At 37.9% G+C, this 25,955-nt stretch overlaps 1 protein-coding gene across 12 annotated transcripts in view; it reads left to right on the forward strand.

Annotated features, from left to right (window-relative positions):
- The first annotated feature begins 711 nt into the window (after window positions 1–711).
- LOC115634596 (heterogeneous nuclear ribonucleoprotein L) overlaps window positions 712–25,955 on the forward strand; it is a 134,958-nt gene continuing 109,714 nt past the window's right edge. For all 12 annotated transcript variants that reach the window (XM_030532430.1, XM_030532431.1, XM_030532433.1 and 9 more), the window contains exon 1: window positions 712–876. In XM_030532430.1, coding sequence (XP_030388290.1) covers window positions 727–876 — 150 coding nt within the window. In that variant the 5' untranslated portion in view covers window positions 712–726. The remainder of the gene's footprint in view (window positions 877–25,955) is intronic.

The raw sequence follows: 25,955 nt of genomic DNA on the forward strand, positions 1-25,955 counted from the left end.
TATCCAAACAATTGGAATCATATAAGAAAAGTGCCAGGGATTTTGCAATTATGTACATTCATACGAGTATTTTAGCGGTTGCTTAGGCTTAGCAATTTTCTTGGTTTAGCGCAGTTTAATAGATATAGCAACTGGGATTGATGACAACGTATATTTAAAACATATTGTTTCTTGTCTCGTTTCATGTTAACCACACCATCAAAACCGATTACGCCTGTGTTTGGTACCCACAACTGATTCAAAAACAACAGAAAAAGTACACAAAAAATCAAATAAACAAAAACAATAAGTGCACGCCCAAAGTGAAAATTCCACATACTTAAAATTCGTGTTTGAAGAAAAGCAAAAAGTGCAATAACGTAACGTCTAGAGCGTAAAAATCGAAAGTGTTTGTATGTAAAAGTTCAGCGGAAGAAGTTCGAGACGCAAAAGTAAATAAATAAACGTTGCAGCAACAACTACAGCAGCAGCAAAAACGCAAAGTAAATATTTACAATAAATTCCAAAACAAAAAAACCGCGCGCGATTCTGCCGCGATTCTAGTGCGTCGCTTACGTTAGTTACGTCAAGCAATCACGTCGTACGAGTGCACGCATCTGCCTGTCCCGCACCCTTACTTCAGTTCTAGGCGACCAGGTTAAACTGCAAAGCGCCAAAATTCTCCCCCAACCACAAACGCTGCTCAGTCCCGAGATTTCGCTACATTTTGCGACCACGGCGACCACAATGCCCTACAACGGCGCTAGCAATGGGAGCGGCAGTGGCGGCAGCGGTGGCGGTGGCAGCACCATTGTCGTCAGCGAGGGACCGCAGAATAAGAAGATTCGCACCGGTGTACAACAGCCCGGCGAGAACGATGTGCACATGCATGCTAGGGTGAGTACGCCCATATCTAGGCTACCTTCTTCTCCATAACCTGGCAGCCAGTCACCCTTATCAGTATGGAACATAGCCACTATCCATCGTATTGATAATTTCATGGGGCCAGACTGAACGTTAGATATACAGAGGTACTACCTGCAGAGGAACACGCTTTCAATTTATAAGCGGCACATTGCCCGCACCCTCACATTACATTAACCCACACTTTGACATTAACCCACACTGGCACACTTTTCATTGCCTGATATTTGAGGGGGTGGTCTGATAAAAGTTTTGCTTTGGGGGGTTGAATTGCATGACGTTATGTCTCTTAACGCAGCCATCTTAGGTCTAATGCCTTTCGGGAATGGAAAATGTTTGAAAAATGGATACAGTTTCGTATGTATGTAGTTTGAGAACATAGCACTAAGGCCTGGAAATCTGTGTACATTATAAGTTTCATTAAAAAAAAGAATTTGCGTCCATATTAAGTTTTCACCATACTTTAAAGCTTAAGATATTACAGAGATAATTTTCTCTAAAAAAATTTTATATAATAAATAGTACTTTTTTCAATTTTTGTGCACACGTTCTATTTGAATGTGAAATGAAATGAATAATAATGATTTGCTTATTATGTTCCAAATTAATATTAAAAAAAAAAGTTAAAAGATGGTATTTTGGGGATTGTAATTTTAGAGGATGTAATTTTGTAGCATTAATTCCTCCACAAGACATTTTTAAAAGAATTTAAAGACCGATTTAAAATATAGAAATATGTAATATAATGTGACCAAACAATAGATCAATTTTTTTTTACTGTCAGTAGTTTTTCTCATGCAGATATAAGAAATAATTGTTATATTTTGTTTGTAATAAGTCTTTATACGTTATATTGACAGCACAGGCCGCGTGGCTACATAGACTCAGACTTCTTGGGAATATTTGTAGCGGAAATAAAATATAGTACGTGTATACTCCTACTTACATACGTATTGATTTAGACTGGGTTGATCCAGCGGCAGGGCCAGTGTTGATCAATCTGGAGCTCAATCCATAAGGGGAACGTGGAGGAACACGTTGAAGTGGAGAAGAATTAATTTGTCTTCGCCATTTTCTTGTACTATTGCTTTTGTTCATATTCGGGCTCATCTGGCCTCCCAATCGGTTTGGTTTGCTTTCTCAGTCCCATCTTTACTACACACGTGGCTATCGCAATTGTTGCTATTGTGACGTCGCTAGCTGCTATCCAGACGCAGAGACATGCAGGGACGCGAAAGCAGTCTTTGGCACATGTTTTCCCAGAGCATTCTTGTATTTGTGAGAGTTGGAAAAATCGATTTTACCACTGCTGGCAGCTGACGGCGAATTGGTTGCCGGCGCATTATCTCGCCATGGCGATAAAAATGTTTTTTTTTATGCAAAGCATTGAGCGACTACTCCAAAATCTGTTAACACAAACGTAAGGACGATATAGAATCAATGGGGTGCGCCGTATTGACCAGCCAGAAATTGATGATGCGACACTACTTTGCTCCGGACTGGCCATTATTGTTGCCACATTACTTAATTGGCTTTTGCTGCGCGTTGTTATGGGAAATTGTTGACGTCGCGACGTGAGTGGCGCGTTGCTGTCAAGAGCGCAGTGCTCTCGCGACCGTACAAAGTATGCAACAATGTTTCTCTTAAATCATGTTAAAGCGACGGTAATGTAAGCGGCAGATCTCGCACAAAACTTGTATTCACGTACTATAGGGTTGTTGTATGTATGTATGTATGTCTGTGTCTCTCATTATGCATTGAGCTGTTGCTATCAGAGGAAGCTCTCATTGTTCTTGTTGCTTTCGTTGTTCTATACAGACACACATACACAGACTCACACTTGACTTGACAGCGCAATTAGCACATGAAGCAGCATCTTCTCCACGATTCAAGAGCTTGGCGTTGGCATCATCGCCGTCATCATCGTAGTTGCTCTTTAGCCTTTCGCTGCGTTGGCTTGCCTCGTTGCCCGGTTTCAGCCGTTTCGTCGTCGGTGCCGTTGCCGCTTGCCACTTGGCATCGTTTAAGCTTCTGCTCAGCCATTGCATACCCTTAGGCGCTTCTAACAGTGCGTACGTGCCCCAATGTGGAATGTTATGCCCTCTGCCCTTTGAGTAGACTGCCTATCTACCTGACTGACTGACTGCCTTACCGTGCGCGTGTCCAAAATGTGGCGCCATGTCGGGTGCTCTTAGAAGTGATTAAGTGTGCACTTGTAGCGGATGCGCTGAATCTTGTCAAAAGGTCGCCACACTTATCTCTAGGGGCTAAATGCTTTACTTGCTTGCTCTTTTGTGCCATAAGATATATGTTCAAGCTTAAGATTTTTCGTAGGCATTTCCAGGCAAGTTGCAAAAGGAATTGATCTATAACCCGAGCACAGTTCGGAATAAAGGCTCAGAAGATCATTTAGATTGTTAGGTCATGTGGCAACAGACAAATGAAGAGGTTCGAAATGCATCTAAAATCTTCGAAAAGCGTTGTTTATTATTTAGTTTCATTCGATCCGGAATTCGATAAGACGGATCAGTTCAATGGTTCGCTTAAACTATTATGTTTATAGATTCTCTATAAAATCCAATACAGTAACAACAAGAAAGGAATGCGAAAGTCGAGCGAGCTCTACTCTTAAATACCCTGTACCTCCCACCAAAAAAGTAAAAACGAAGAAAAAACAAGATAGAACGCTACAGTCGAGCAAGCCCGACAGTAAAATAGCCTGTACTCTCCACAAAAAGGAAAAATTAAAAAAAAATTAAATTATTAAAAAAATGAATGAATTAATTAATTAAAATTAATTAATTAAATTAAATTAGAATACATGTTTATGTTCAGTTTTAACAGCATACATTTACATCACGTACCTATGCGTGTTTATATGCGTGTATGTCTGCAGCACAAAGTTGAACCAAAGCAGCAACAACAACAACAGCTGCGGGCAGCGCTTTACTTATGGCTATAACTTCTTCAGAATTGACCTATCATGATGAAACTTGGCACGCGGACACATAAGCACTAACTGGATGTAACTACCAAAATTGATTTTAAAATTCCGAGAATTACGGAAGTTATAAGAAAAAACACGAATTGCGGGGGAGTGGGGGTGTATCAGAATAAAAAAATAAACTTGACCTGCCTAGAGCTTAGGGGAACCTGGATACCAAGTTTGGTAATTCTAGCTCTTGTACCTTCTGAGATCCTTGCGCTCATACAGACGGACAGACTGACATGGCTATATCGAGAATAAGAACCGCTGCGATTGGAGGAAACTGCACCAAGCATTTAAAATCAATCCACTACGAAGTGCTCGGGTGTATTGTTTATGGTATTACAGAAAGAACTTCACATCACATGTTCTAGTTACATGTCATTAATAGTTCGTCTATAAAATCGACCCACTGCGGTGATCCCCTACCTTGCGCCACTGCGTCTGGCAGCGTGAAACATGCGCCAATAAGCATGTCAAATAAATTTTGCATGCACTCTCGCCAGACCGTCTGTTAAAAATAGACCAAAAGGCAACAAGAGTAGCCCTCCCTTGTTTCGCCCGACTTTCAGTCCAGTCTTCCATAATTCATTCCCACCAGAGGCTTGTTTGGTGGCCTGTATCAACTGAAGAATTAAAAGGGAGTGGGTGATGCGTCTCGACTGGCCACGTAGCCAGCCAAAAATTGTGGAGTTGCCTCTTTCCATCCTCATCTCATCTCTGTTTACCTGCCCATGGCGCCATTTTGTGTGCACGCGCATAGTCCTCGCGGGCTGATTGCCTATGTGGCTGGCTGGCTTCAGGCCCTCGAAAATTACACGTGCAGCTTCGTCGTGACATGCAAGGTATTGAACGTCGACAGTCAAAATGCATTTGTCTGATTTTGTTTCCGGGGCTCTTCACTCTTTGGTCTTCTATCCGCACTACTCTCCGATTTCCGCTCACTTTTTAAAGCACTCGTTGAAGTAACTGACTGTATTCAAATTTTTGCATCAACTCTAGAGAGTATGGGTTGCCCTTCAGCAAGGGTAAACGGTTGTCGTGGGTTGTTCTTATTTTTTTGTTATTAACAATAATTGATTTTTATTGTCTTTTCATTTCGAAGTTTTAATTGCGAAAAGTTTTGTGCAGCAGAAAGCGAATACTTACATTGAGAGGGTTGCACGATGTTCGTTGAGCAGAAGGGTTGTTTTATTGTGCATTTCTAATTTATCTGCGTTGTTCCTACTCTCGGTTTTGCTACCACTCTTTAAGGTTAAAGCAGTTCAAAGAGAACGTATGACGGATATTATTAATGGGCTATCTACCCAACTAAGCCACCTCATCTAACTTATTACTTTACATTACTCCACGGAGCTCATATTTTTATCTGTTAACAAGACACTCTCTGGCCGTGTTCCTCAACTTCTCTCCTCTCTCTCTCTCTCTCTCTCTCTCTACATTTATTAACCCGTGGCCTACACTGAGCGCGAAATAACAATCGCCTCCGGTTGCCAATTAAGCTTGTAGCATGAAAGCGTTACCCGATTGACGGGCGCTTCTTGTAAAAGAAAAGAGAAATGCATGTTGTTTTTGATACGAAATAGTAGTGTAGCAAGTGCCCGATTTGCGAATTTATTTTGGGCTACATTTTATACATCACGGTCTTAGCTGTCTGGGAATAACTGGGCTGGCGCATGTCTGGCTGACTGAATGATTGACAATACGACTGATATTGTGAATTGGATGCATTGATTGATTTTGTCGGACTTTGAATCGTAAGTTAAATTGTTAGCCACTACTTGGTTGGAATACAAAATGGTATTAGACTATAGGTTTGCTGCTACCTTTCGATGCAAATTACAATCATGCTACAAAGTAATGAGAATAAAAAGTGGTAAACTTTACAAATTTTAATTTTTAGAGCCATTTTTAAGATACAATAAGATATTTGGTTCGTATAAATTTCCCTCTACTTTAACAGAACAATTAAAATATATTGCCTTGATGAACACTTTAAAGTCGGAAAAAGATAACTGAGATTCGGCGATGGATTCATTATATTGGAAAATCATGTTACACTATTTTATCTATCCTATATATATATATATATATATATATATATATATATATATATATATATATATATATATATATATTACTAAATTATGGTATGAATTTTATTTATTGATTGAAAATAAAGATGTTTTTGATTTCCAATTATTTGTTGTTATGCAATATTCTTGCCCTCATAGAACTTCTTTTTTCAATAAGCTAGGAGTCACCGTGTGTTCTGCATAAGAGTATACTCGTATATAGTACCAATGTTGATTTTTCAAGGCGTATCATATCGATCTGAGGATGATAAATGTATGTATTTTCTATGTATTTTCTTTTTTTGTTTTTTTTTTTTCAAATGATACCACCGAATACATAGTTTTTTGCTAATCTACGTACGTTTCTTTTAGCTCACAATACCTATTATTTAAAGTTTTCTTACCTTGTTTATTCAATTATCTAGGTAATTACTATAAGCTTTCTTCATTTTGAGCTCAAATGCGTTAAACTTGGTGGTGGGTAGTTGTAATGGCATTAAGTTATCTTAACACAAAGCATCCCCAAATAAGCTGCAAAAATAGGTACATCAATAAGACGGAGGAGAGGTGAAGTACAATTACGACAAATTATGAATCTTGCCTCAGATGTTGACAGTTGACAGCCACACACATGCTGTTACATACCTATGAGTGTTTTGTGTGCCGTCTGTCTTGCTGTCTCCCTCCCACCAAGCAAAAAGATCAAATAATGTTTCCGATCCCAACCCTTCCCTTTCTTGCTTTGCTCTTTCGTATACTATATCCATACGTATACATACCAGTATGTAGTAGTGTATTTGCTGAAGATCACGCTGTGGCTGTCGCAGGTCGAAGGAATATTTTTGTAAAAGCTTTTCCTAAACTCTTGTAGTATCTAGCGCATAGTCGACACCTTGTTTAGGAAGTGTTTTTCAAGATTGGGAATCTTTTAGTACAGTTCGTTTCAATATAAATGGAGTTCTTTGATATATTTTAAACGTAGCTGGATTAAAGCGGCCGAAAATATTTTAAATGTAGCCCCAAAAATTTAAAACAGTGCAGCAAATCTTTTGATTATTTATGAATATCCACACATACATACTCTTACACATGTAGATGTACTTATGTATATGGTCGGCACCAGGTAGAGTGTGATTCTCCTACAATGCAACTTTGTAAATAAATAATAAAGATAATATCCTTCACGTGTTGTTAGTTGCATGAGGCAGAAACAAGGCAGCGATACCAAACTAGTCATTATATTAACGGGAGGTCGTCTACTGACAACTGTTTGTGTGATGTCGAACTGCAAGCTGCAGAAGCTCATTTTTCCGCATCCGATGGCCCTGACGGCTCTTTGTTGGCTCGATAAGCGCTGCGACATACTTTTAAATACCAATTACCAGCGACTCCTAACGGTTTTCTATTACCGCCTTTTTATACCCTGTACCCGTAGGGTAAAAAGGGTATATTAGGTTTGTGCAAAGTATGTAACATATAGAAGGAAGCATCTCCGACCCCATAAAGTATATATATTCTTGATCAGCATGACGAGAGAAATCGATCTAGACATGTCCGTCCGTCTGTCCGTCCGTCTGTCCGTCTGTCCGTCTGTCCGTCTGTCCGTCTGTCCGTCCGTCTGGATGAACGCGAGGATCTCAGAAACTATAAAAGCTAGAATAACCAAAGTTGGCATCCAGATTCTCCTAGGTCCGAGTAAGGACGAGTTTATGTTTTTTTTTTTAATTTTCCCCCCCTTCCCCCGCTACAGAATTTCGTCAATAGCGTCCACATTTCAAATGCTACCTAAACCAAACTTTGCACACATAATTTATATATAATTGTCTACTGTTGTATAAAATTTTATTCAATTCGGTCAATTCTAAGAAAAGTTATTAGCAAAACAAATTCTCGACAGTACAACCCCCCCAAACTGCAGCAACAAGTTCGCTCTTCTTCTTCCTCTTTTTGCTTCTGCTATGGGCGCATATAACTCAGTGACGGAAGTTTACCTGGGTACAGGGTATTACACTGTCGGGCTTGCTCGACTGTAGCGTTCTCTCTTGTTTTAATATGCTAGGCACATTCCTCGGGCTTGCAACCCTCTCTGGCGGAAGAGGCCCGATAGGGTGGGGTGATGTCGCGTCTGCACATAATAAAGCCACGACTGCCGCATCGTGACTTGCATAGAAATGTGTTCTTTAGTTTTCATTTAACCGTGTGAGTTTGGGCCCAAGCCCTGGGCTGGGGCCTAGGTTGTAAGCCTCGTCTCCCCTACTCTCTCCCGATTCGCTACGCAGCAATTAGATTTCATTTGCTGTGCCTCCTACTATTTGGCCAGATTTTCTTGCTGGCCTTAACTGCTCTTCTCTTTCTTTCTCTCTCTGCCAGACTATTTGCACTATGACTCATTACAACATACTTATTACCGTGTTTTTCTTTACGCCTGCGTTAATATTGTTGCTATTACGCGATTTGTGCTTAAGTTTCTCTTTGCAAAAGGAATTTTAATATCTTGTGTTCATGTTGAAATTAAATTCGTGAGTGAAATACCGCTTCATCGGACAAACAAACAAATAAAACAAATATCAGACAGACTGAGAGAAAAAGTAAGAACGAAAAGAAATGCCAAAATCGAAAAAGTTAACGCTGATTTCCATCGTCTTTTACGCGCTTTTCCGCGCATTATGAGCTTTCAGTTATGAAAGTATCTAAAAGTTTGTGCGTTGCCTGGATACCTCGCTACACCACTCGCGAAGTGCCTTTAGGTGCGAGTTTCTGTTCCTAGCAGTTCGAGATTTGATTTTCTGCTCAATTTTTAATTATTAATCTTCGAGCTTAGTTAGTTGTATAAGTTGGGGATGGCGCATCAAATGCTAAATAATGAAATTTGGATCAACTTGGGCCGGACTGAATACTGGTGTGTAAACACACTACACTATTATTATACCCTGTACCCAAAAGGTACAAGGGTATATTAGTTTTGTGCGAGTGCACATGGAACACACAGAAGGAGGCTTGGTAGACCCCACAAAGTATATATATTCTTGATCAGCATGACAAGCCGAGTCGATATAGCCATGTCCGTCTGTCCGTCTGTCTGTCTGTATGAACGCAAGGATCTCCGAAAGTATAAGAGCTAGAAAACCAAACTTGGTATACAGATTCTCCTGAGACCGAGAAAGGACGAGTTTGTTCATTTTCATGATCGGAAAGAAAGTTATAGCCATATAACCAGGCCCAATGCACACATACATACATATGTACAAGTACACAAACACGCATAAGGCACGATTCTGATGTAAATGTATGTATGCATGCATGGAATATTTAATTTAGTTAATTAGTTAATATTTAGTTAATTAATTAAATTAATTTAGTTAATTAATTAAATTAAATTAATTAATTAATTTAATTACTTTTTTGTAGAGTGGTACAGGGTATTTAAGAGTTGAGCCTGCTCGACTTTAGCATTCCTTTCTTGTTACAGCTAATTTCTTCGCTTGCATACATACGAGTATACGAACATTATTCAAAATAAATTTCTATGTGAACATTGAAAAATAAATGCTGTCCTATATACATATATTCTCGATATTTTTCAACAAAAAAATCGATAGTATCGTTTTTTTCAATATTTGAAATTCTGTTTATTATATAAACAGATGTAAAATCAATATAGATAGCCCGAGAGTAAAATACCATGTACTCTGCACAAAAAAAAAATTTAAAAAGAAAATATTAAAAAAAATTTAATTAATTTAATTAAGTAATGAAGTAAAATATAATAAGCCTGATCAAAAATATATATACTTTTGGACTCAAATTTGGCAAACACCTACAGTTCGTGATTATGAGTCCATAGGCCAAGTTTCATCATGATAGGTCAATTCTGAATAAAATAAAATCGCTGCCCATGCCCTGCCTGCAGCGCTGCCCACATCTGTTGTTGTTTTTGCTGCTTTGGTTCAACTTCGTGCTGCATACATACACGTATGTATATAAACACGCAGAGACACGATTCTGATGTAAATGTATGCTGTTAAAACTGTACATGAACTGTATGTTACGAATTGGTCTGCAGCTTTGATCATAAAACATCCGTTTGATATTTTTATACTCTTACGCAATTTTAAGACTGCACGTAATTCTAACTTATGCTTATGCTATGGTGGTAGCGCAGTGATTCCAGCCGGGGGCCTTTTTATCGTTATTCCAATTTTGTATATATTTTTGTTATATAAATTTGTAATTTTTTTTAGTTTTATATAATTATTCTACAACTAATTCTGTTTTTACACGGTCTTTTTTACACGAGTTGGTATAAATACCCTGTACCATCCTTCAAAAAAAAAAAAAAAAAATTAATTAATTCAATTAAATATAATATATTTAACATCATGCATACAGACATAAGTATTTATGTACAATTTCAACAGCATAGATTTACATCAAAATCGTGTCTATGCGTGCTTGTATGCAGTAAAAAAAATAAGTCAAAGCAGCAACTCCTGCCGGCAGAGCATGGGCAGAGGTTATGTTTATGGGTATAACTTTCTTCATAATTAACCTACCATGATGAAACATGGCACACAGACACATAATCACTATATGGATGTATTACCCAAATTTGAGTACAAAATTCCAAGAAATACGGGAGTTACGGGAATTATGGGAAAAACACGAATTGCGGGAGTGGTGCATCAAAAAAAAAAACACAAACTCGTCCTTTCTCAGACTTAGGATAATCTGGATACCGAGTTTGGTTATTCTTGCTCTTGTACTTCCTGAGACGAACGGACGGACGGACGATATCGACTCGCCTTGTCATCCTGATCAAGAATATGCTTGTATATACTTTGTGGAGTCTGCCACGCCTCCTTCTGTGTGTTACATGTACACTCGCACAAAACTAATATACCCTTGTACCCTTTGGGTACAGGGTATAAAAAATTGCACATGCATATGTATATTTCTTTAGAGATAAGAAACCAATCACCTATTTTTGCATATGATCATTGTCTTTTTTTACACGGTTGTTTCTAGAACCAATCTACCGTGTTAAAACAGAATTAGGTGAACACAAGTGTATATCCATTTTTAGATACATATACATATGTATGTATGTATATCTGTACATGCATATGATGCTACTTTATCTAATGAGAAGTTCGAGTGATGAAACACCGCTATCTGGCGTCGCTGCAAACAAATTCGGCAGCACTGTTGTTAGCTGGCCCGTTGTTTTGTTTACTTAGCGCGATCATTGTGCCATGTAATTTATATACAAGTGCATAAGTACATACATATGTATGTATGTCTTAACAATAGTCCCCAGTTTGTGTCTGCATAGAAGTATGCTCACATAATATGCTACGGTTAAGCTATTCCACACACGTAAATAAAATTTCAAGAAATTGAATTTCCGTTTGGTACCCCTGGGTTTAATTTCTTAAATTAGTTTTGCTTTTCTGGAGTCATGGTTAATTATAAACATAAACAAGATAGAACGCTAAAGCCGAGCAAGCCAGTAAAATACATACTGTCTCCACAAAAAAGAAAATTAAAAAAAGAATATATTCCAAAAAAATGTAATTAGTTTAATTAATTAATAATTAATAAAATTAAATATAAAATATTCAACACATGCATCCGTATTCCAAGTTTCATCACGATTAGTCAATTCTGAAGTTATAGCCTAAAATAAAATCGCTGCCCATGCTCTGCTTGGAACTCTGCCCGCAGTTGTTGTTGCTGCTTTGCTTCAACTTTGTGCTGCATACATACGCGCATATAAACACACATAGACACGTGATGTAAATGTATGCTGTTAAAACTGTTGAAAAGTTGAGCTCGCTCGACTTTAGCATTCCTTACTTGTTTAAATTATTTTAAATGAAAGACAAACAAATACAACTACACACGTCATAGTAGTTAGTTGTATTGAAGGCTATGTCAGGATGAAACCACCTATGTATGTACATACATACATACATATGTATGGATAAGTAAGCATGCGTGTATGCATACGTACATATGAATGGACGTGTGCGGCAAACGTTCAGCTGAGATTTTAGGATGTTTACCGACCCAACACACTTCCAATTTTCAATTCCATTCTGTGGAAACAATAACTCATTACACAACTTTAAATGCATAGAACATACAATCAAACCTGTGCTGTGTTGCCTTTGCGCCACCAACAATAGACATGTATGGACGTACATACATACATATGTATGTACATACATATGTACATTTGTATGTACATAACAGATCACATTTGTGTTTCGAAGTTGCCCTTCCTCTTCCTCCACTGTAATTTCAGTTGCTCTTTTTTGGAAACGCTTTTGTTATTGTTTGGCATTTCTTATTGTGCTTATTTCTTCGCGCTCTCTTCATGTTCGCTTTGCTTTACCGCTGCTCAAATATTATTTTCTGTTATGTAAGCAACAGCGGCGGCGTCGGCAGCAACTTGGGCAGCGTCACATATTTTGTTTCATTTTTTTTTTTTGTTTTATTTCATTTTTCTTTTCTTCGCTGCTTTGCCGGCGCTCTGCTTCATGTGCATGTGCCACATTATTTGGTAATTGCAAATGTATGCGTGTATGAGTGATTGTGTGTGTGTATGTACATACCATATGTATGTATGTCTTTTGTCTGTAGCTGTGTTGGCCAGGTTATTGAACTTGAACATCAAGTGACGGTGTTGGGTTTGTCTTTGGCCTTTTTAATGCGCGCTTACCGCTGCTATTTCTTCAGTTGTTGCTGTAGTTGTTGCTGTTCCCGACCATTTGATGTTTCTTAATTTTTGTTATTGCTTTTTGAGGTTTGTTTCTGACGAATGTTGCGGCTGACTGATCGCATTGTAGAAAAAGTAATGCGGAAAATAGAGATCTACATCTAGCAACGCCTTACTTACAGTTACTTTATCATGTGTTTCGTTGTAATACATATGTCATTTGTTGCAGACCATATGCTCATATGTACATACAAGTATATACATACATACATACATTACATATGTATGTATATATACTTGTATAACATATTGCCATTACTTTCCATTTTTATGTAGATACATAAGTTTTTATGTATGTATGTAGGTACATACATATGTACATGTGCACCCTAGAAGCTTTTTATAGCCTGTACCCAAAGGGTGAAAGGCTATACTAGTTTTGTGCGCATGTATGTAACACACAGAAGGAGGCGTGGCAGACCCCACAAAGTATATATATTCTTGATCAGGATGAGAAGCCGAGTCGATATAGCCTTGTCCGTCCGTCCGTCTGTCCGTATGAACGCAAGGATCTCAGAAAGTATAAGAGCTAGAATAACCAAACTTGGTTTCCATATTCTCCTAAGACCGAGAAAGTACGAGTTTGAGTTTTTTTTCGATGCACCCCCCCACTCCCCCGCAATTCGTGTTTTTTCTTATAACTTCCGTAATTCTCGGAATTTTGAAATCAATTTTGGTAGGTACATCCAGTTAGTACTAATGTGTCCGTGTGCCAAATTTCATCATGATAGGTCAATTCTGAAGAAAGTTATAGCCATAAGTAAAATCGCTGCTCATGCGCTGCCTCTGTCGGCAGCGCTGCCCGCAGCTGTTGTTGTTGTTGCTGCTTTGGTTCAACTTTGTGCTGCAGACATACACGCATATAAACACGCATAGGTACGTGATGTAAATGTATGCTGTTAAAACTGAACATAAACATGTATTCTAATTTAATTTAATTAATTAATTTTAATTAATTAATTCATTCATTTTTTTAATAATTTAATTTTTTTTAATTTTTCTTTTTTGTGGAGAGTACAGGCTATTTTACTGTCGGGCTTGCTCGACTGTAGCGTTCTATCTTGTTTTAAATTATAACGTATTTTTGTTTGTACCGACTTTAGCGTTCTATCTTGTTTATGTTTATAATTAACCATGACTCCAGAAAAGCAAAACTAATTTAAGAAATTAAACCCAGGGGTACCAAACGGAAATTCAATTTCTTGAAATTTTATTTGCGTGTGTGGAATAGCTTAACCGTAGCATATTATGTGAGCATACTTCTATGCAGACACAAACTGGGGACTATTGTTAAGACATACATACATATGTACATACATACATATGTATTTATGCACTTGTATATAAATTACATCGCACAATGATTCGCGAGTCACGAAAGTTGCAAGATCGGAGCTACATACATACATACATATGTATGTATATAATGTATGTATGTATATGCCTTACAGTTACATGGCGGTCCTCGTCAAAAGTATGGTATTCCTGGTAGTACTATGCCATGATAGCATTAGTTTATATGAATAGGTATGTATGTATGTACGTATGTACATATGTATGTGCATATGTCCATACTTACATACATGAAGCTTAAAGATTGCGAATTTTGACTATGTATGTATGTACATCCATACATATGTATGTATATTTGTATTTATTGGCGGGCAATGACGGTCTACAGCTTTTCCATAAGAGACCTGCACTATTTATTGCTAACCAAAAGAGAAATGTAATTTTTAACTAAAGGCTTATAATTTGATGCAGTAAGTAAAAATTGCTGCTCCAGTTATGCACTCTTCTGTACATACATATGTACATATGTATGTACATACATACATATGTAGCGCCCTAGTACGTATGGAATTGCTGCAGTTAAATTCATTTCTTGGACACTGTTGGCCACATAATAAAAATATAAAGGCTTATGCATTAAAAAAATACTATGCAATAATATGCAATAAATATAAAAAAGTATATGTTAAAATACCAAATGTTGTAATTACAAATTCAAGGTATATTTCAGTATAACACAACTCGCAAGCGCTATATTAAAAGAATTAAATTCTTTAAATTATTATAACAAGTCGCGAAATGGGACAGGCCCGTTTGTGTTACAAACATCTGGCCATAGTCGAAATATTTAGCACGTACTGTGATAAGGGGAGCAGATAAATTTAAGGGGCAATGAGCACGCGACTAATTTGTCTTTGCACCTACCGGCAAACGAGGATGAAATGAAAGGGCTGGAAAATGAGCTCAATTGGATCGTTGTTGCTTCTGATGTTGCAGTTGTTATTGCTATTGTTGTGCTCAGGCATTCCGCTGCTTACTGGCGTTTCTGTCGCTGTAGACTAATTAGATACAATTCCACCTGACTGGCATGCCATTTTAAAGCACGTTTCTAGCAAGTACTAAAAGCGACATAGCGATAAATGGTGACGAATACGACGACGACGTATGTAGTTGTATGTATACTGTGGCAGAGGGCGGGACAGGGCTGGGCTGAATTGAGCTGAGCTGAGCGGTGCAGTGCGGGGTCGGCTTATGGTTGCAATACAAAACACGTTTTTATATTATCGTCAGTTTTGTCTATATTCGAATGGGTGCGTGTTTGTTCGTTTGTTTGTGTGTGCCTGAATTTCCTTTTATTCGCCTGTACTTTGTCGCAACTGAACGTGTTGTTCTACTTGCTAGTAAGTTGGTAATGGGCACACAAGTAGCCACATATGTATACATGAATATATACTCGTATACATACATACATACATATGTATGTACATAATCGTAAATAAGTGCATACATACATACTCTTCTCTGAATGCACGCACTCAGCCATTTAGTGAAAATGAATGTGTATGTAAAAATTAGTTCGTTAAGAAACCCCTGACCTCGAAAACCTTTGCTTATTTGCGCAAACTTTCCGAATTTGAGCCATTGTCCAGCTATGAACCTCTATGTTAAATTCGCCCTAAGCCCAACAAATTTGCTGCTTTCTTTTCAATTGGTTCGCTGGCCTGCTGGCTTTTATTCGGCCGGGTGCGCTCTCTTCAGACACTCGTTAGCTCTGGTGGTTTGTTTACTTTTTTGAGCGAATTTCTTTATTCTTTTCTTTGGCTCTCAACGCGTGGTATGCCCTGAAACTGTTTATCGTAACTTTTAATTGCTAGATCTTTTTCAAAGCAACTGCAGCTACATAGCTTGTAGTTTGTTGCTGTTTTTGGGTCCGCTGCCATTCGACTTCTGTATTGCTTGTATTTGTTGTAGTGGCCCCCGTGCGGTTGTCAGGGGAGGTCGCAGTTGTCGAAGTTGTTGGTGGCTTTTTCGCTGCTTTTATTGTGCTCTAAAAAGCCGAAGTGCTAGTTATGTATGAAATAAAATTGTTCACTTTTGGTCAGGTGCTTGACCTTTTGCGTCTGATTTGTGGGGTGCAAGCTCGCCAGTTTTGTTGTTAAAGCTTGAAACTGCATAAAATCCTGCCGCAGACAAAACACGTTTTTCTTCTTGCCTTTAAAAGGCAGCCTTCGAATGCATTTTCAAAAACGACAAATGCAAAATCAATGCATTCGGTCTTGCTTTTTATGCGCTGGTTCACCTTCACGAAAAGCTGGCAAAAGCGAAAAGCAAATAATGTTCTTGTTGCTGTTGCCACAGCGGTTGCAAATCCAGTTTTATGCACGACGAATGCAGCTGCAACAGGCCGTCAAAAGAGCCAAAATAAGCACAGAGCAGCAGTTACGAGGCGTCGTACGCGGCGAACGGCATGCGAACAACCGGCAAGGGACGAACGGTAGGCCTGACGATAACAAAAAACAATTTCGCTGACCTACTAAATAACTTGTGGCTTGGCCGAGGGGCAGGGTCGACGAGAAATAAACAGTAAAAAACAACACAATCATATACATACATACATATGTACATACATATCTACATACATACATATGTATGTACATGAAGCTGTGTATCGAGAAAGGCTTGTACAAAATACGTATGTATACATACATATGTATAATTAAATGTACATGCATACATATATATGTATATATATATACATATATGCTCGTACGTATTTATGTACATATGAATGAGTCTGCCCTGCTGTGAATGCACATATGCATGTATGTATGTACATGTGTGCGCGAGTGAGCCTGCGATCGCACGAAGTTCAAAGATAAAAGCAGAAGCAGCAATAACAACGATGGCAAATGCAGTGTGACGACAACGCCGCGCTATTTTAAGACAAGCTTTCTTATGTATGTACATGGAAATGTATGTATGTATGTATGTACACGTATTCATAAATACATACATATGTATGTGATATCAGGCGCCAAAGAGAACCAGAGAGCGAATTTGGGCCTGAACTTCGCTTACTTTTCTTTAAATTTGTTTTTGGGGCTTGTTCCGGCAGCAATTCTTGTTTGCCTTTCTTTTTGGCGTCGCTAACGGTGCTTTTCTTTATTACTAAGCTGTTCATGTATGAATACATATGTATGTACATATGTGTATATGTATGTATGTATATGAATGTAGGCTTGCGAGTGTTGTACGTTTCATGTTATTTAAACTTGTGTCCAATTTGTAACTGCGTTTTGCAAATCTTATATTTAATAGAAATACATACATACATATGTACATACATATGTACATACATTTTATATTCATATAATGTACATATATTTTATATTCATATAATGTACATACATACATACATACATATGTTTGTATGTGTGTATGTTGGAACAAACTATGCACAAAAAGATATCAAATGAAGTGCTGAAGTACCTATGCATAGAACTTTTCTAAATTACCGGTTTTGATTCTTACGCTGCAATAGCTGAGATGTGCTGGCGAATTCCATTGGTGCAACAAACAATGAATTGGTGATGGGAAAATTTCACCAAAAAACGAAAACAAATAAATTGTCATACGAAACATACTTCGATTTAGCACTGGATATTACGCAGGCGCATTCAAACTAGCATTGAGTGGCGAGTGCTTTTGTGGAAGTGAGAGCACAAGAAAGCATACAAATTACATGATAGTCACAGAGGGAGAGACAGTGCACTTATGTATGTACATATGTATGTGTACATTTACGGCGCTCTCACTCCCTCGTACGTGGTTTTTGGAGAGACTTTTATGTCAGCATGTCGAAGAGAAAAGCGAATAACGCACCTATCACGATCAATACCAATAGCAATTGAACGGATAAAATAATAAATGCGCTGGCATTACTGAAATTTTAGATTGCAGAAAGCCGAAATGTGAAGAGGTGCATAACATTGTATACATATGTATATACAAACTTACTTACATAAACACATTCATACGTGGTTTGAGAGATTTTCATTGGTATGTGTGTGTTGGAATATAAAAAACACAAAATGACAGATCACGCTGTTATTTCCATTTCCTTTCTCGTGGTTTTAAATGTGAATATATTGACCTAATTCAGATCCACTGAGCGTTCGTTGGATTTGGTGTATTTTTTTCATACCCTGTATTCAAAGGGTATACTAGTTTTGTGCGAATGTATGTAACACACAGAAGGAGGCGTGGCAGACCCCACAAAGTATATATATTCTTGATCAGCATGACGAGACGAGTCGATCTAGCCCTGTCTGTCTGACCGCCTGTCCGTCCGTATGAACACCTGGATCTCAGAGACTATAAGAGATAGAGACACCAAATTTTGCACAAGATGCCTTATGTGTGTGTTTTATTTTTTTGATTTCCCCCCATTTCCCCCCTATGGGGGTTTTCCCGATTTTCCATTCGTATAATCGCCTATATCTCGGAGACTATAAGGCCTAGGAACATAAAATTTTAGTCCCATATGCCTTGTGTGAATACGCAAAAAATGTATATTTTGGAATTTTCCTCCCTCCCCCCTCACCCCCACAAAATGGTAACTCCCGGAATTTCGAACTAAAATTTTGGAAACACCCCCAGTTAGTTATTATGTGTCCGTATGCCAATGATAGACCGATGTAACAAGAAGTTATTGCCATAAATATATTTGCTGCTCCAGCGCTGCCCAAGCGCTGCTCGCGGCTGTTGTTGATGTTGCTATTTGGTTGACTGCTAACATGTTTACACAGACACGAATAAATGCGCATAGGCATACATACACTCACACAGACGCAATTGCAATGTAAATATGCAATTATATACCCTTTACGTGAGTTCGAATATCGAGAAAGGTAAAATCGATCACATTTTTTTTTGATTTTCTTATTTTTATACCCTGTACCCAAAGGGTGAAAGGGGCAAGGAGAAAGTATAAGAGCTAGAATAACCAAACTTGGTATACAGATTCTCCTGAGCCCGAGAAAGGACGAGTTTGTTAATTTTTCCCGATGAGCCCCCCACTCTCCCCCTTATTCAAGATTTTCTATAACTCCCGTAATTCTTGGAATTTTAAACTAGAATTTAATAGACACATTAGGTTAGTAATTATATATCCGTATACCAAGTTGCATTATGATAGGTTGATCAGAAAGAAAGTTATAGCCATATAACCAGGCCCAATGCACACATACATACATATGTACAAGTACACAAACACGCATAGACACGATCTGATGTAAATGTATGTATGCATGTATGGAATATTTTATATTTAATTTAGTTAATTAATTAAATTAAATTATTTATTTTTAGGTGGGGTGGTACAGGGTATTTAAGAGTTGAGCCTGCTCGACTTTAGCATTCCTTTCTTGTTTTTCTATAATTATTGTAAACATATGTACAGAGTATTTCAAAGTCGGGACACCCGACATTAGCTTTTTTACTTGTTTTTTTTTTTTCTCCTTGTGTCTATTCTCAGTCCTGTTCTTTGAACATACAAGTACATAAGTAAGTATGTACTTCCATACGTACATACATAGATATGTATGTATATTCCAAAGTAATCATTAAAATTGGATATAATTATGTACAACGATTTCACGTCAATTTATTAAATGGGAAGCCCCTTGTAGTTATGTGCACAGCATATGTATGTACTCGTGTTTAAATGTATACATATGTACAATATGTATGTTCATACCTGCTCGTACATACATAGATATGTAATTAAATTCATGTCTTTCGTATTTCACGGCGAGTTTTAATGCAACCTTTGCATAAAAGTAAAAGTCAATAAACTACGTTATGATGATGTCCGGCTACATTTAAGCATATATGTATGTATGTATAATAATGTACATATGTACATACATACATATATACATTCCAAAGCACGCAGAGGCACGCCATTGCATACACGTGTTGTGCGCCATTGTTCGCTATTCATTTTGTTGTTCTACCGACGGCTTCTGTGGTTATTTATTTTACTGATTCTGTTTTGTTACTTCAGAACGGTAAATTTTTTCAAAATGTTTATTGCTGAATTTGCGAAATAAAAAATAAGGAAAAGTAATGTGTATCTGTGCAAAAAAAATTACTTATGTACACACCATATCTATGTATGAATGTACATACATGTAATATGTAAAGGTATGTAAATGATTGTACAAGTATGTACGTATGTCTCTGCCGTCTCGAAGGATGGTGGTCAAAGTTTTGTACATATCTTTACAACCAGACATATTTTGTAGCTGAAGTTTTGCTTAATTTGCACCTGGAAGATATATTTAGCTCCGCCGATATTCATTATGATGATCAAGAATATATATACTTTGTGGGGTCTGCCACGCCTCCTTCTGCCTGTTACATTTTTCAGCTCCCTCAAACCTAATATACTTCTGTACATTTCACGTACAGAGTATAAAAATGCGCATAAAAGGTTATACATTAATTATACTCTGTACATGAAATGTACAAGAGTATATTAGGTTTGCGGGAGCTGAAAAATGTAACAGGCAGAAGGAGGCGTGGCAGACCCCACAAAGTATATATATTCTTGATCAGCATGACGAGACGAGTCGATCTAGCCCTGTCTGTCTGTCTGTCCGTCTGTCCGTCCGTATGAACACCTGGATCTCAGAGACTATAAGAGATAGAGACACCAAATTTTGCACAAAGATGCGTTATGTGTGTATTCTATACGAGTTTGTTTTATTTTTTTGATTTTCCCCCCCCACTTCCCCCCTATGGGGGTTTTCCCGATTTTCCATTCGTATAATCGCCTATATCTCGGAGACTATAAGACCTAGAAACACCAAATTTTAGTCCCAGATGCCTTATGTGAATACGCAGAAAATGTATATTTTTTAGAATTCCCCTCCCTCCCCCCTCTACCCCGCAAATCGTAACTCCCGTAATTCTTGGAATTTCGAACTAAAATTTTGGAAATACCCCCAGTTGGTTATTATGTGTCCGTATACCAAATTTCATTATGATAGACCGATTAAACAAGAAGTTATAGCCATAAATATATTTGCTGCTGCAGCGCTGCTCAAGCGCTGGCCGCGGCTATTGTTGATGTTGCTGTTTGGTTGACTGCGAAAATGCTTAAACAGACACGAATAGATGCGCATAGGCATACATACACTCACACAGACGCAATTGCTATGTAAATGTGCAATTATACACCCTTTACGTGAGTTCGAATACCGAGAGAGGTAAAATCGATCAATTTTTTTTTTTTATTTTCTTAATTTTTTTATTTTCTATAATTATTGTAAACATATGTACAGAGTATTTCAAAGTCGGGACACCCGACTTTAGCTTTTTTACTTGTTTTTGATCAGAGTATGCATTGCATTTTCGGTGCGCTTATTCTTGATTTACATCCATCCATTACATTAATTTAGATTAATTTAATTAATTAACCAAATTAAATATAAAATATTCCATACATGCATACATACATTTACATTTACATCAGTATCGTGTCTATGAGTGTTGGTGTACTTGTACATATGTATGTATGTGTGCAATGGGCCTGGGTATATGGCTATAACTTTCTTTCTAATCACCCTAATGAAACTCGGTACACGGACATATAATCACTAACTGGATGTGTCTAATTTTAGTTCAAAATTCCAAGAATTACGGGAGTTATAGAAAATCGCGAATTTGTGGGGTCTACCAAGCCTCCTTCTGTGTGTTCCATGTGCACTCGCAGAAAACTAATATACCCTTGTACCCTTTGGGTACAGGGTATAACAATATTGCACTTTACACTAATTCAAGTCTTATACCATATTTCACACGAATCCCATTTACATTTTTTGCTTTAGCCGTACTACTTCCGAACTCTTAGTGTTGTTGCTCACATCACGTTTACCGAATTGATAAATACTCGTATATTCGACAACAGAGTGGGAATCCGCAGAAAAGACGTCTTTCGAAATATTTACATATATGGCTATGGCTATACTTATCCGTAGAAACGCGTATGTGTTGATGAAATGCAATGTGCATGCCGAAACGTTTGTGTCTGATAGCACAAATGCTTCAATTTTATTTATTTATCTAGCACGGTGCTGCAGGTTGCTCAAATATCAACAGTAAGCTTATCAACAGCAATTGGACAGCGTTGAATTGGTCGGCAGTTCGTTCACACCATAGGAGGGGGAAAGATATTCACTTTTTATCGTAAAATATTTAAATTTTTTCTGTGCATGTTATTTGTTATCAGCAGCGTATTTCACAAGAGTTACGACAAAAATAACAAGAACAAAAACGCGTAAAACCCGCCACTCAACAAGCACATAGAAACATAAATACATACATAAGTACATACATATACACGTAAATAAAGAGTATAAATTGTAAACGTTAAAATGAAAACAACAACCAAGCGAAATGTGTTTAAATATTGATAAAACAAGGTAGATGAGCAATAATAACAACAAAAACATTAAAAAAAGTAAAAAATAATAGAAAATGTTAACAAAAAGTCTTAATGTACACAGACTACGTCACACATTTTTATTTAAAACCACATACATACATACATATGTACAGAGGCACGCAATGACAATTGGGGTCGTAATGTCCACACAAGCAACTGCTCTTTTAAGCCTTATTGTCATCATCAACCTAACCTTCGAAATGAACGCATTCAACTAGATAATGCATGTGGACAAAGCTGTGGTGGGTAATTTATTTGCCGACGTCGATTCAGGAAAGTAAAAATTATAAATAGTACGGCGGCTGATAGTTGTATGCTCGGGCCTCTGGGGGTCCATTCCCTCCTCACTTCATTTCGCACTTTTTATTCACGTGGTACTTTTCCTTCCCCTACCCACCCACCAGCTCACCACTAGAGGTCTGCTAGTGGCCGCCTGTCATCGCCATCGTTGTCGCCGTCGTCGCAGGTGGTGTTGATTATGGGCAAATTGTGTTTTTATGGCACTGCAATTGCTTTTTTGGGACACTTGCCTCTTAAGCATTTGCGGAGATTAGCTTGCCCATGGTGGTTGGCTGTGAGGGCGGGCGGAGCGGTGCCCTTCTGGGCTTACTGGTCTGTGTAGGTGTTTGAAGATGGGAAGTGAGAGGACACTTGAGAGGCGTTGTACTTGACTTGGCGTGTGTGGGAAATTCGATAAGTAGTTGCTTTCATTAGGCACAAATTGTAAATGTTTGTATAAATCATTTATTCCAAAAGTTTGTTATTTTATTGGTGGTTATGATCACCATATGTATGTATCAAAATATATTCACAAATATATTGGGTATACGCGGAGGTTGTTTGAGATATATGTATATTAAAAAGTTATTGACAGCTCGACGCTTTTCTTTTCACTCCAAATGACCTCAGTTGTTAAATTGTCCACCTGTCCTGGTCACCTGTGTGTCGGCCGCACGTTCTCGTTTGGTTTCACATAAATTATGACGCTTGGTCCATAGCCTGTTGTAGCCATTGCCAATTTCCGGCAGCTAAAATGTTCAATAGTTGTTGTTGCCAATTGTCAACGTTGGGAAAAAATAGCGCAGATATTCACGCAATTGACGTAAAAATGCTTCTAAAGAATTAAAAGGAAAATGTGTCTGAGCAAAGCAATGTGTGCTACTAATAGTTGATGTGATGCTATGAGGGGCATGAACCGTGAGGGGTAGGGCTGGCCTACTGAGGAATTTGAGCACCTTGGGCCCACTACTTACTAAGCATTACTCATGTGTGTGTGTTGGACACTACAGAACACACGCGCTTTCAAAACACAAAGCGAACAAATTTAATTGTACACGGCCAGCTTCCAATGCTCCCAATCTTCTTCTCCTACAACAATTCTCATACGCGTATGTACGAGTGTGTATGTATGTATGTATGTATGCATGTATGTATAATTCACATGACAGTCGTGGATTGAGTGAAAATCTCAGAGATTTGTAGCAACGAATTTTCATCTTTTTTTTCATTTATTTTCTGTCTGTGGCGGTGGGCAGAAAATAAATCTCATGCATGTACAATTTACTTGAGTTTCTGAGCAATTTAAATTAATTTCGAGTAATTAAATTAAACCAATTTAAGACTCAGTCAAACGGTTTCCGAAATACGGTCAAGTCTGATGGTGTCTGCCAGTCAGGGGTGGGGGTGGGTCGACACTGGCTGTTCAATGTCTTGTAGAAAACATTTGATGGCACTCGTATTCCCTGGCATGTTTAATTGAAAAGCGATTCTAAACAACTTATTAAAAACTAACAAACGAACAATTTAATTTACAATTGTGTGTACACATACATATACTCGTATACATATGTACATACACACCCTCACATTCCAAATGTTTTGCCTGGCATTTGTATTATTGTGCGCATTTAAAAGCGTTTTCCATAAATAAAAATTATGAGAAAAATAAATAAATGAAGAAAATGGGAAAGCCTACAAACGAGTTAGAGGAGATTTTCACATGAAGAGATGCGTGAATTACGCCCTGGCCGCAACGCTGCCGTTGGAAAAGCCATATGTAAAATTAAAATTTCTTTGTGTTGGAGGCCGTTTTCCTCACTACTTGAACATTTCCACATAAATTTCAACTGAGATGCGCATAGAGGCTGTTGTCATAAGTGATCAGTGGCATGAGTATTTTGAGCTCTGCGCTCGTCTTGTTGTTATTGGACCTGCTGCTATATTCACCACGTCAAGTGAACTGACATGAAAATGACGAAAACGCAAATCAACAGCAAAAGCACGCAGACAAAACCGGCAGCAACAACAACGGGTAAATGTAAAAGTAACAATTGGTCTATGAGGCAAGTCCAAGTCTGTTGAGAGGATGGATGGATCTCTGATTTGTTGCTGAGGGTCTTCTCTTCTCAGCATCCACCAGCAATAGATTGTTCAAATGTTGTTGTCTGCTGATTTGGTGGCTAAGAATAAATATACTATAATGGTTAGGACCACCACCGTACTCAAATAACCTTTGACACACACGTTGTATTCGGAATACCCAACACACATATCTTCATTAAAAAGTGGGCGTAATAATGACGTAAAATTGTGTCGCTAATAACTTTTCTCAAAATTGACTGATTTCGATGAAATTATAAACAAATGCAGATAAAGGTAATCAATTATTATTATTTGTGACAGGCGAATAAGGAAATATAAAAAAAAATTAAGAAAACTCGTGCATAGAGATTAGAGGAGTCTACACAAAGTTCGGCCAAGTTTGAGGTTAGCCGTTTTCAAAATCCAAACGTCCATCCAAATCTAGATGCTGGTTAAGAACTTATGTATCTGCATATGTTATGGGACCGGTGATGCTTCCTTCTGCCCGTTATATATTGTGTACAAATCATATGTAGTATACCCTTTTTATACCCTGTACCCGTAGGGTAAACAGGGTATATTAGGTTTGTGCAAAGTATGTAACATACAGAAGCAAGCATCTCCGACCCCATAAAGTATATATATTCTTGATCAGCATGACGAGAGAAATCGATCTAGACATGTCCGTCCGTCTGTCCGTCTGTCCGTCCGTCTGTCCGTCTGTCCGTCCGTCTGGATGAACGCGAGGATCTCAGAAACTATAAAAGCTAGAATAACCAAAGTTGGCATCCAGATTCTCCTAGGTCCGAGTAAGGACGAGATTATTTTTTTTTTTTTAATTTTCCCCCCCTCCCCCGCTACAGAATTTCGTCAATAGCGTCCACATTTCAAATGCTACCTAAACCAAACTTTGCACACATAATTTATATATAATTGTCTACTGTTGTTCAAAATTTTATTCAATTCGGTCAATTCTAAGAAAAGTTATTAGCGAAACAAATTCTCGCCAGTACAACCCCCACAAACTGCAGCAACAAGTTCGCT

The sequence above is a fragment of the Scaptodrosophila lebanonensis genome, unplaced genomic scaffold (genome assembly GCF_003285725.1).
Source record: "Scaptodrosophila lebanonensis strain 11010-0011.00,11010-0021.00 unplaced genomic scaffold, SlebRS2 tig00000001-arrow-pilon, whole genome shotgun sequence".
Lineage (NCBI taxonomy): Eukaryota > Metazoa > Arthropoda > Insecta > Diptera > Drosophilidae > Scaptodrosophila > Scaptodrosophila lebanonensis.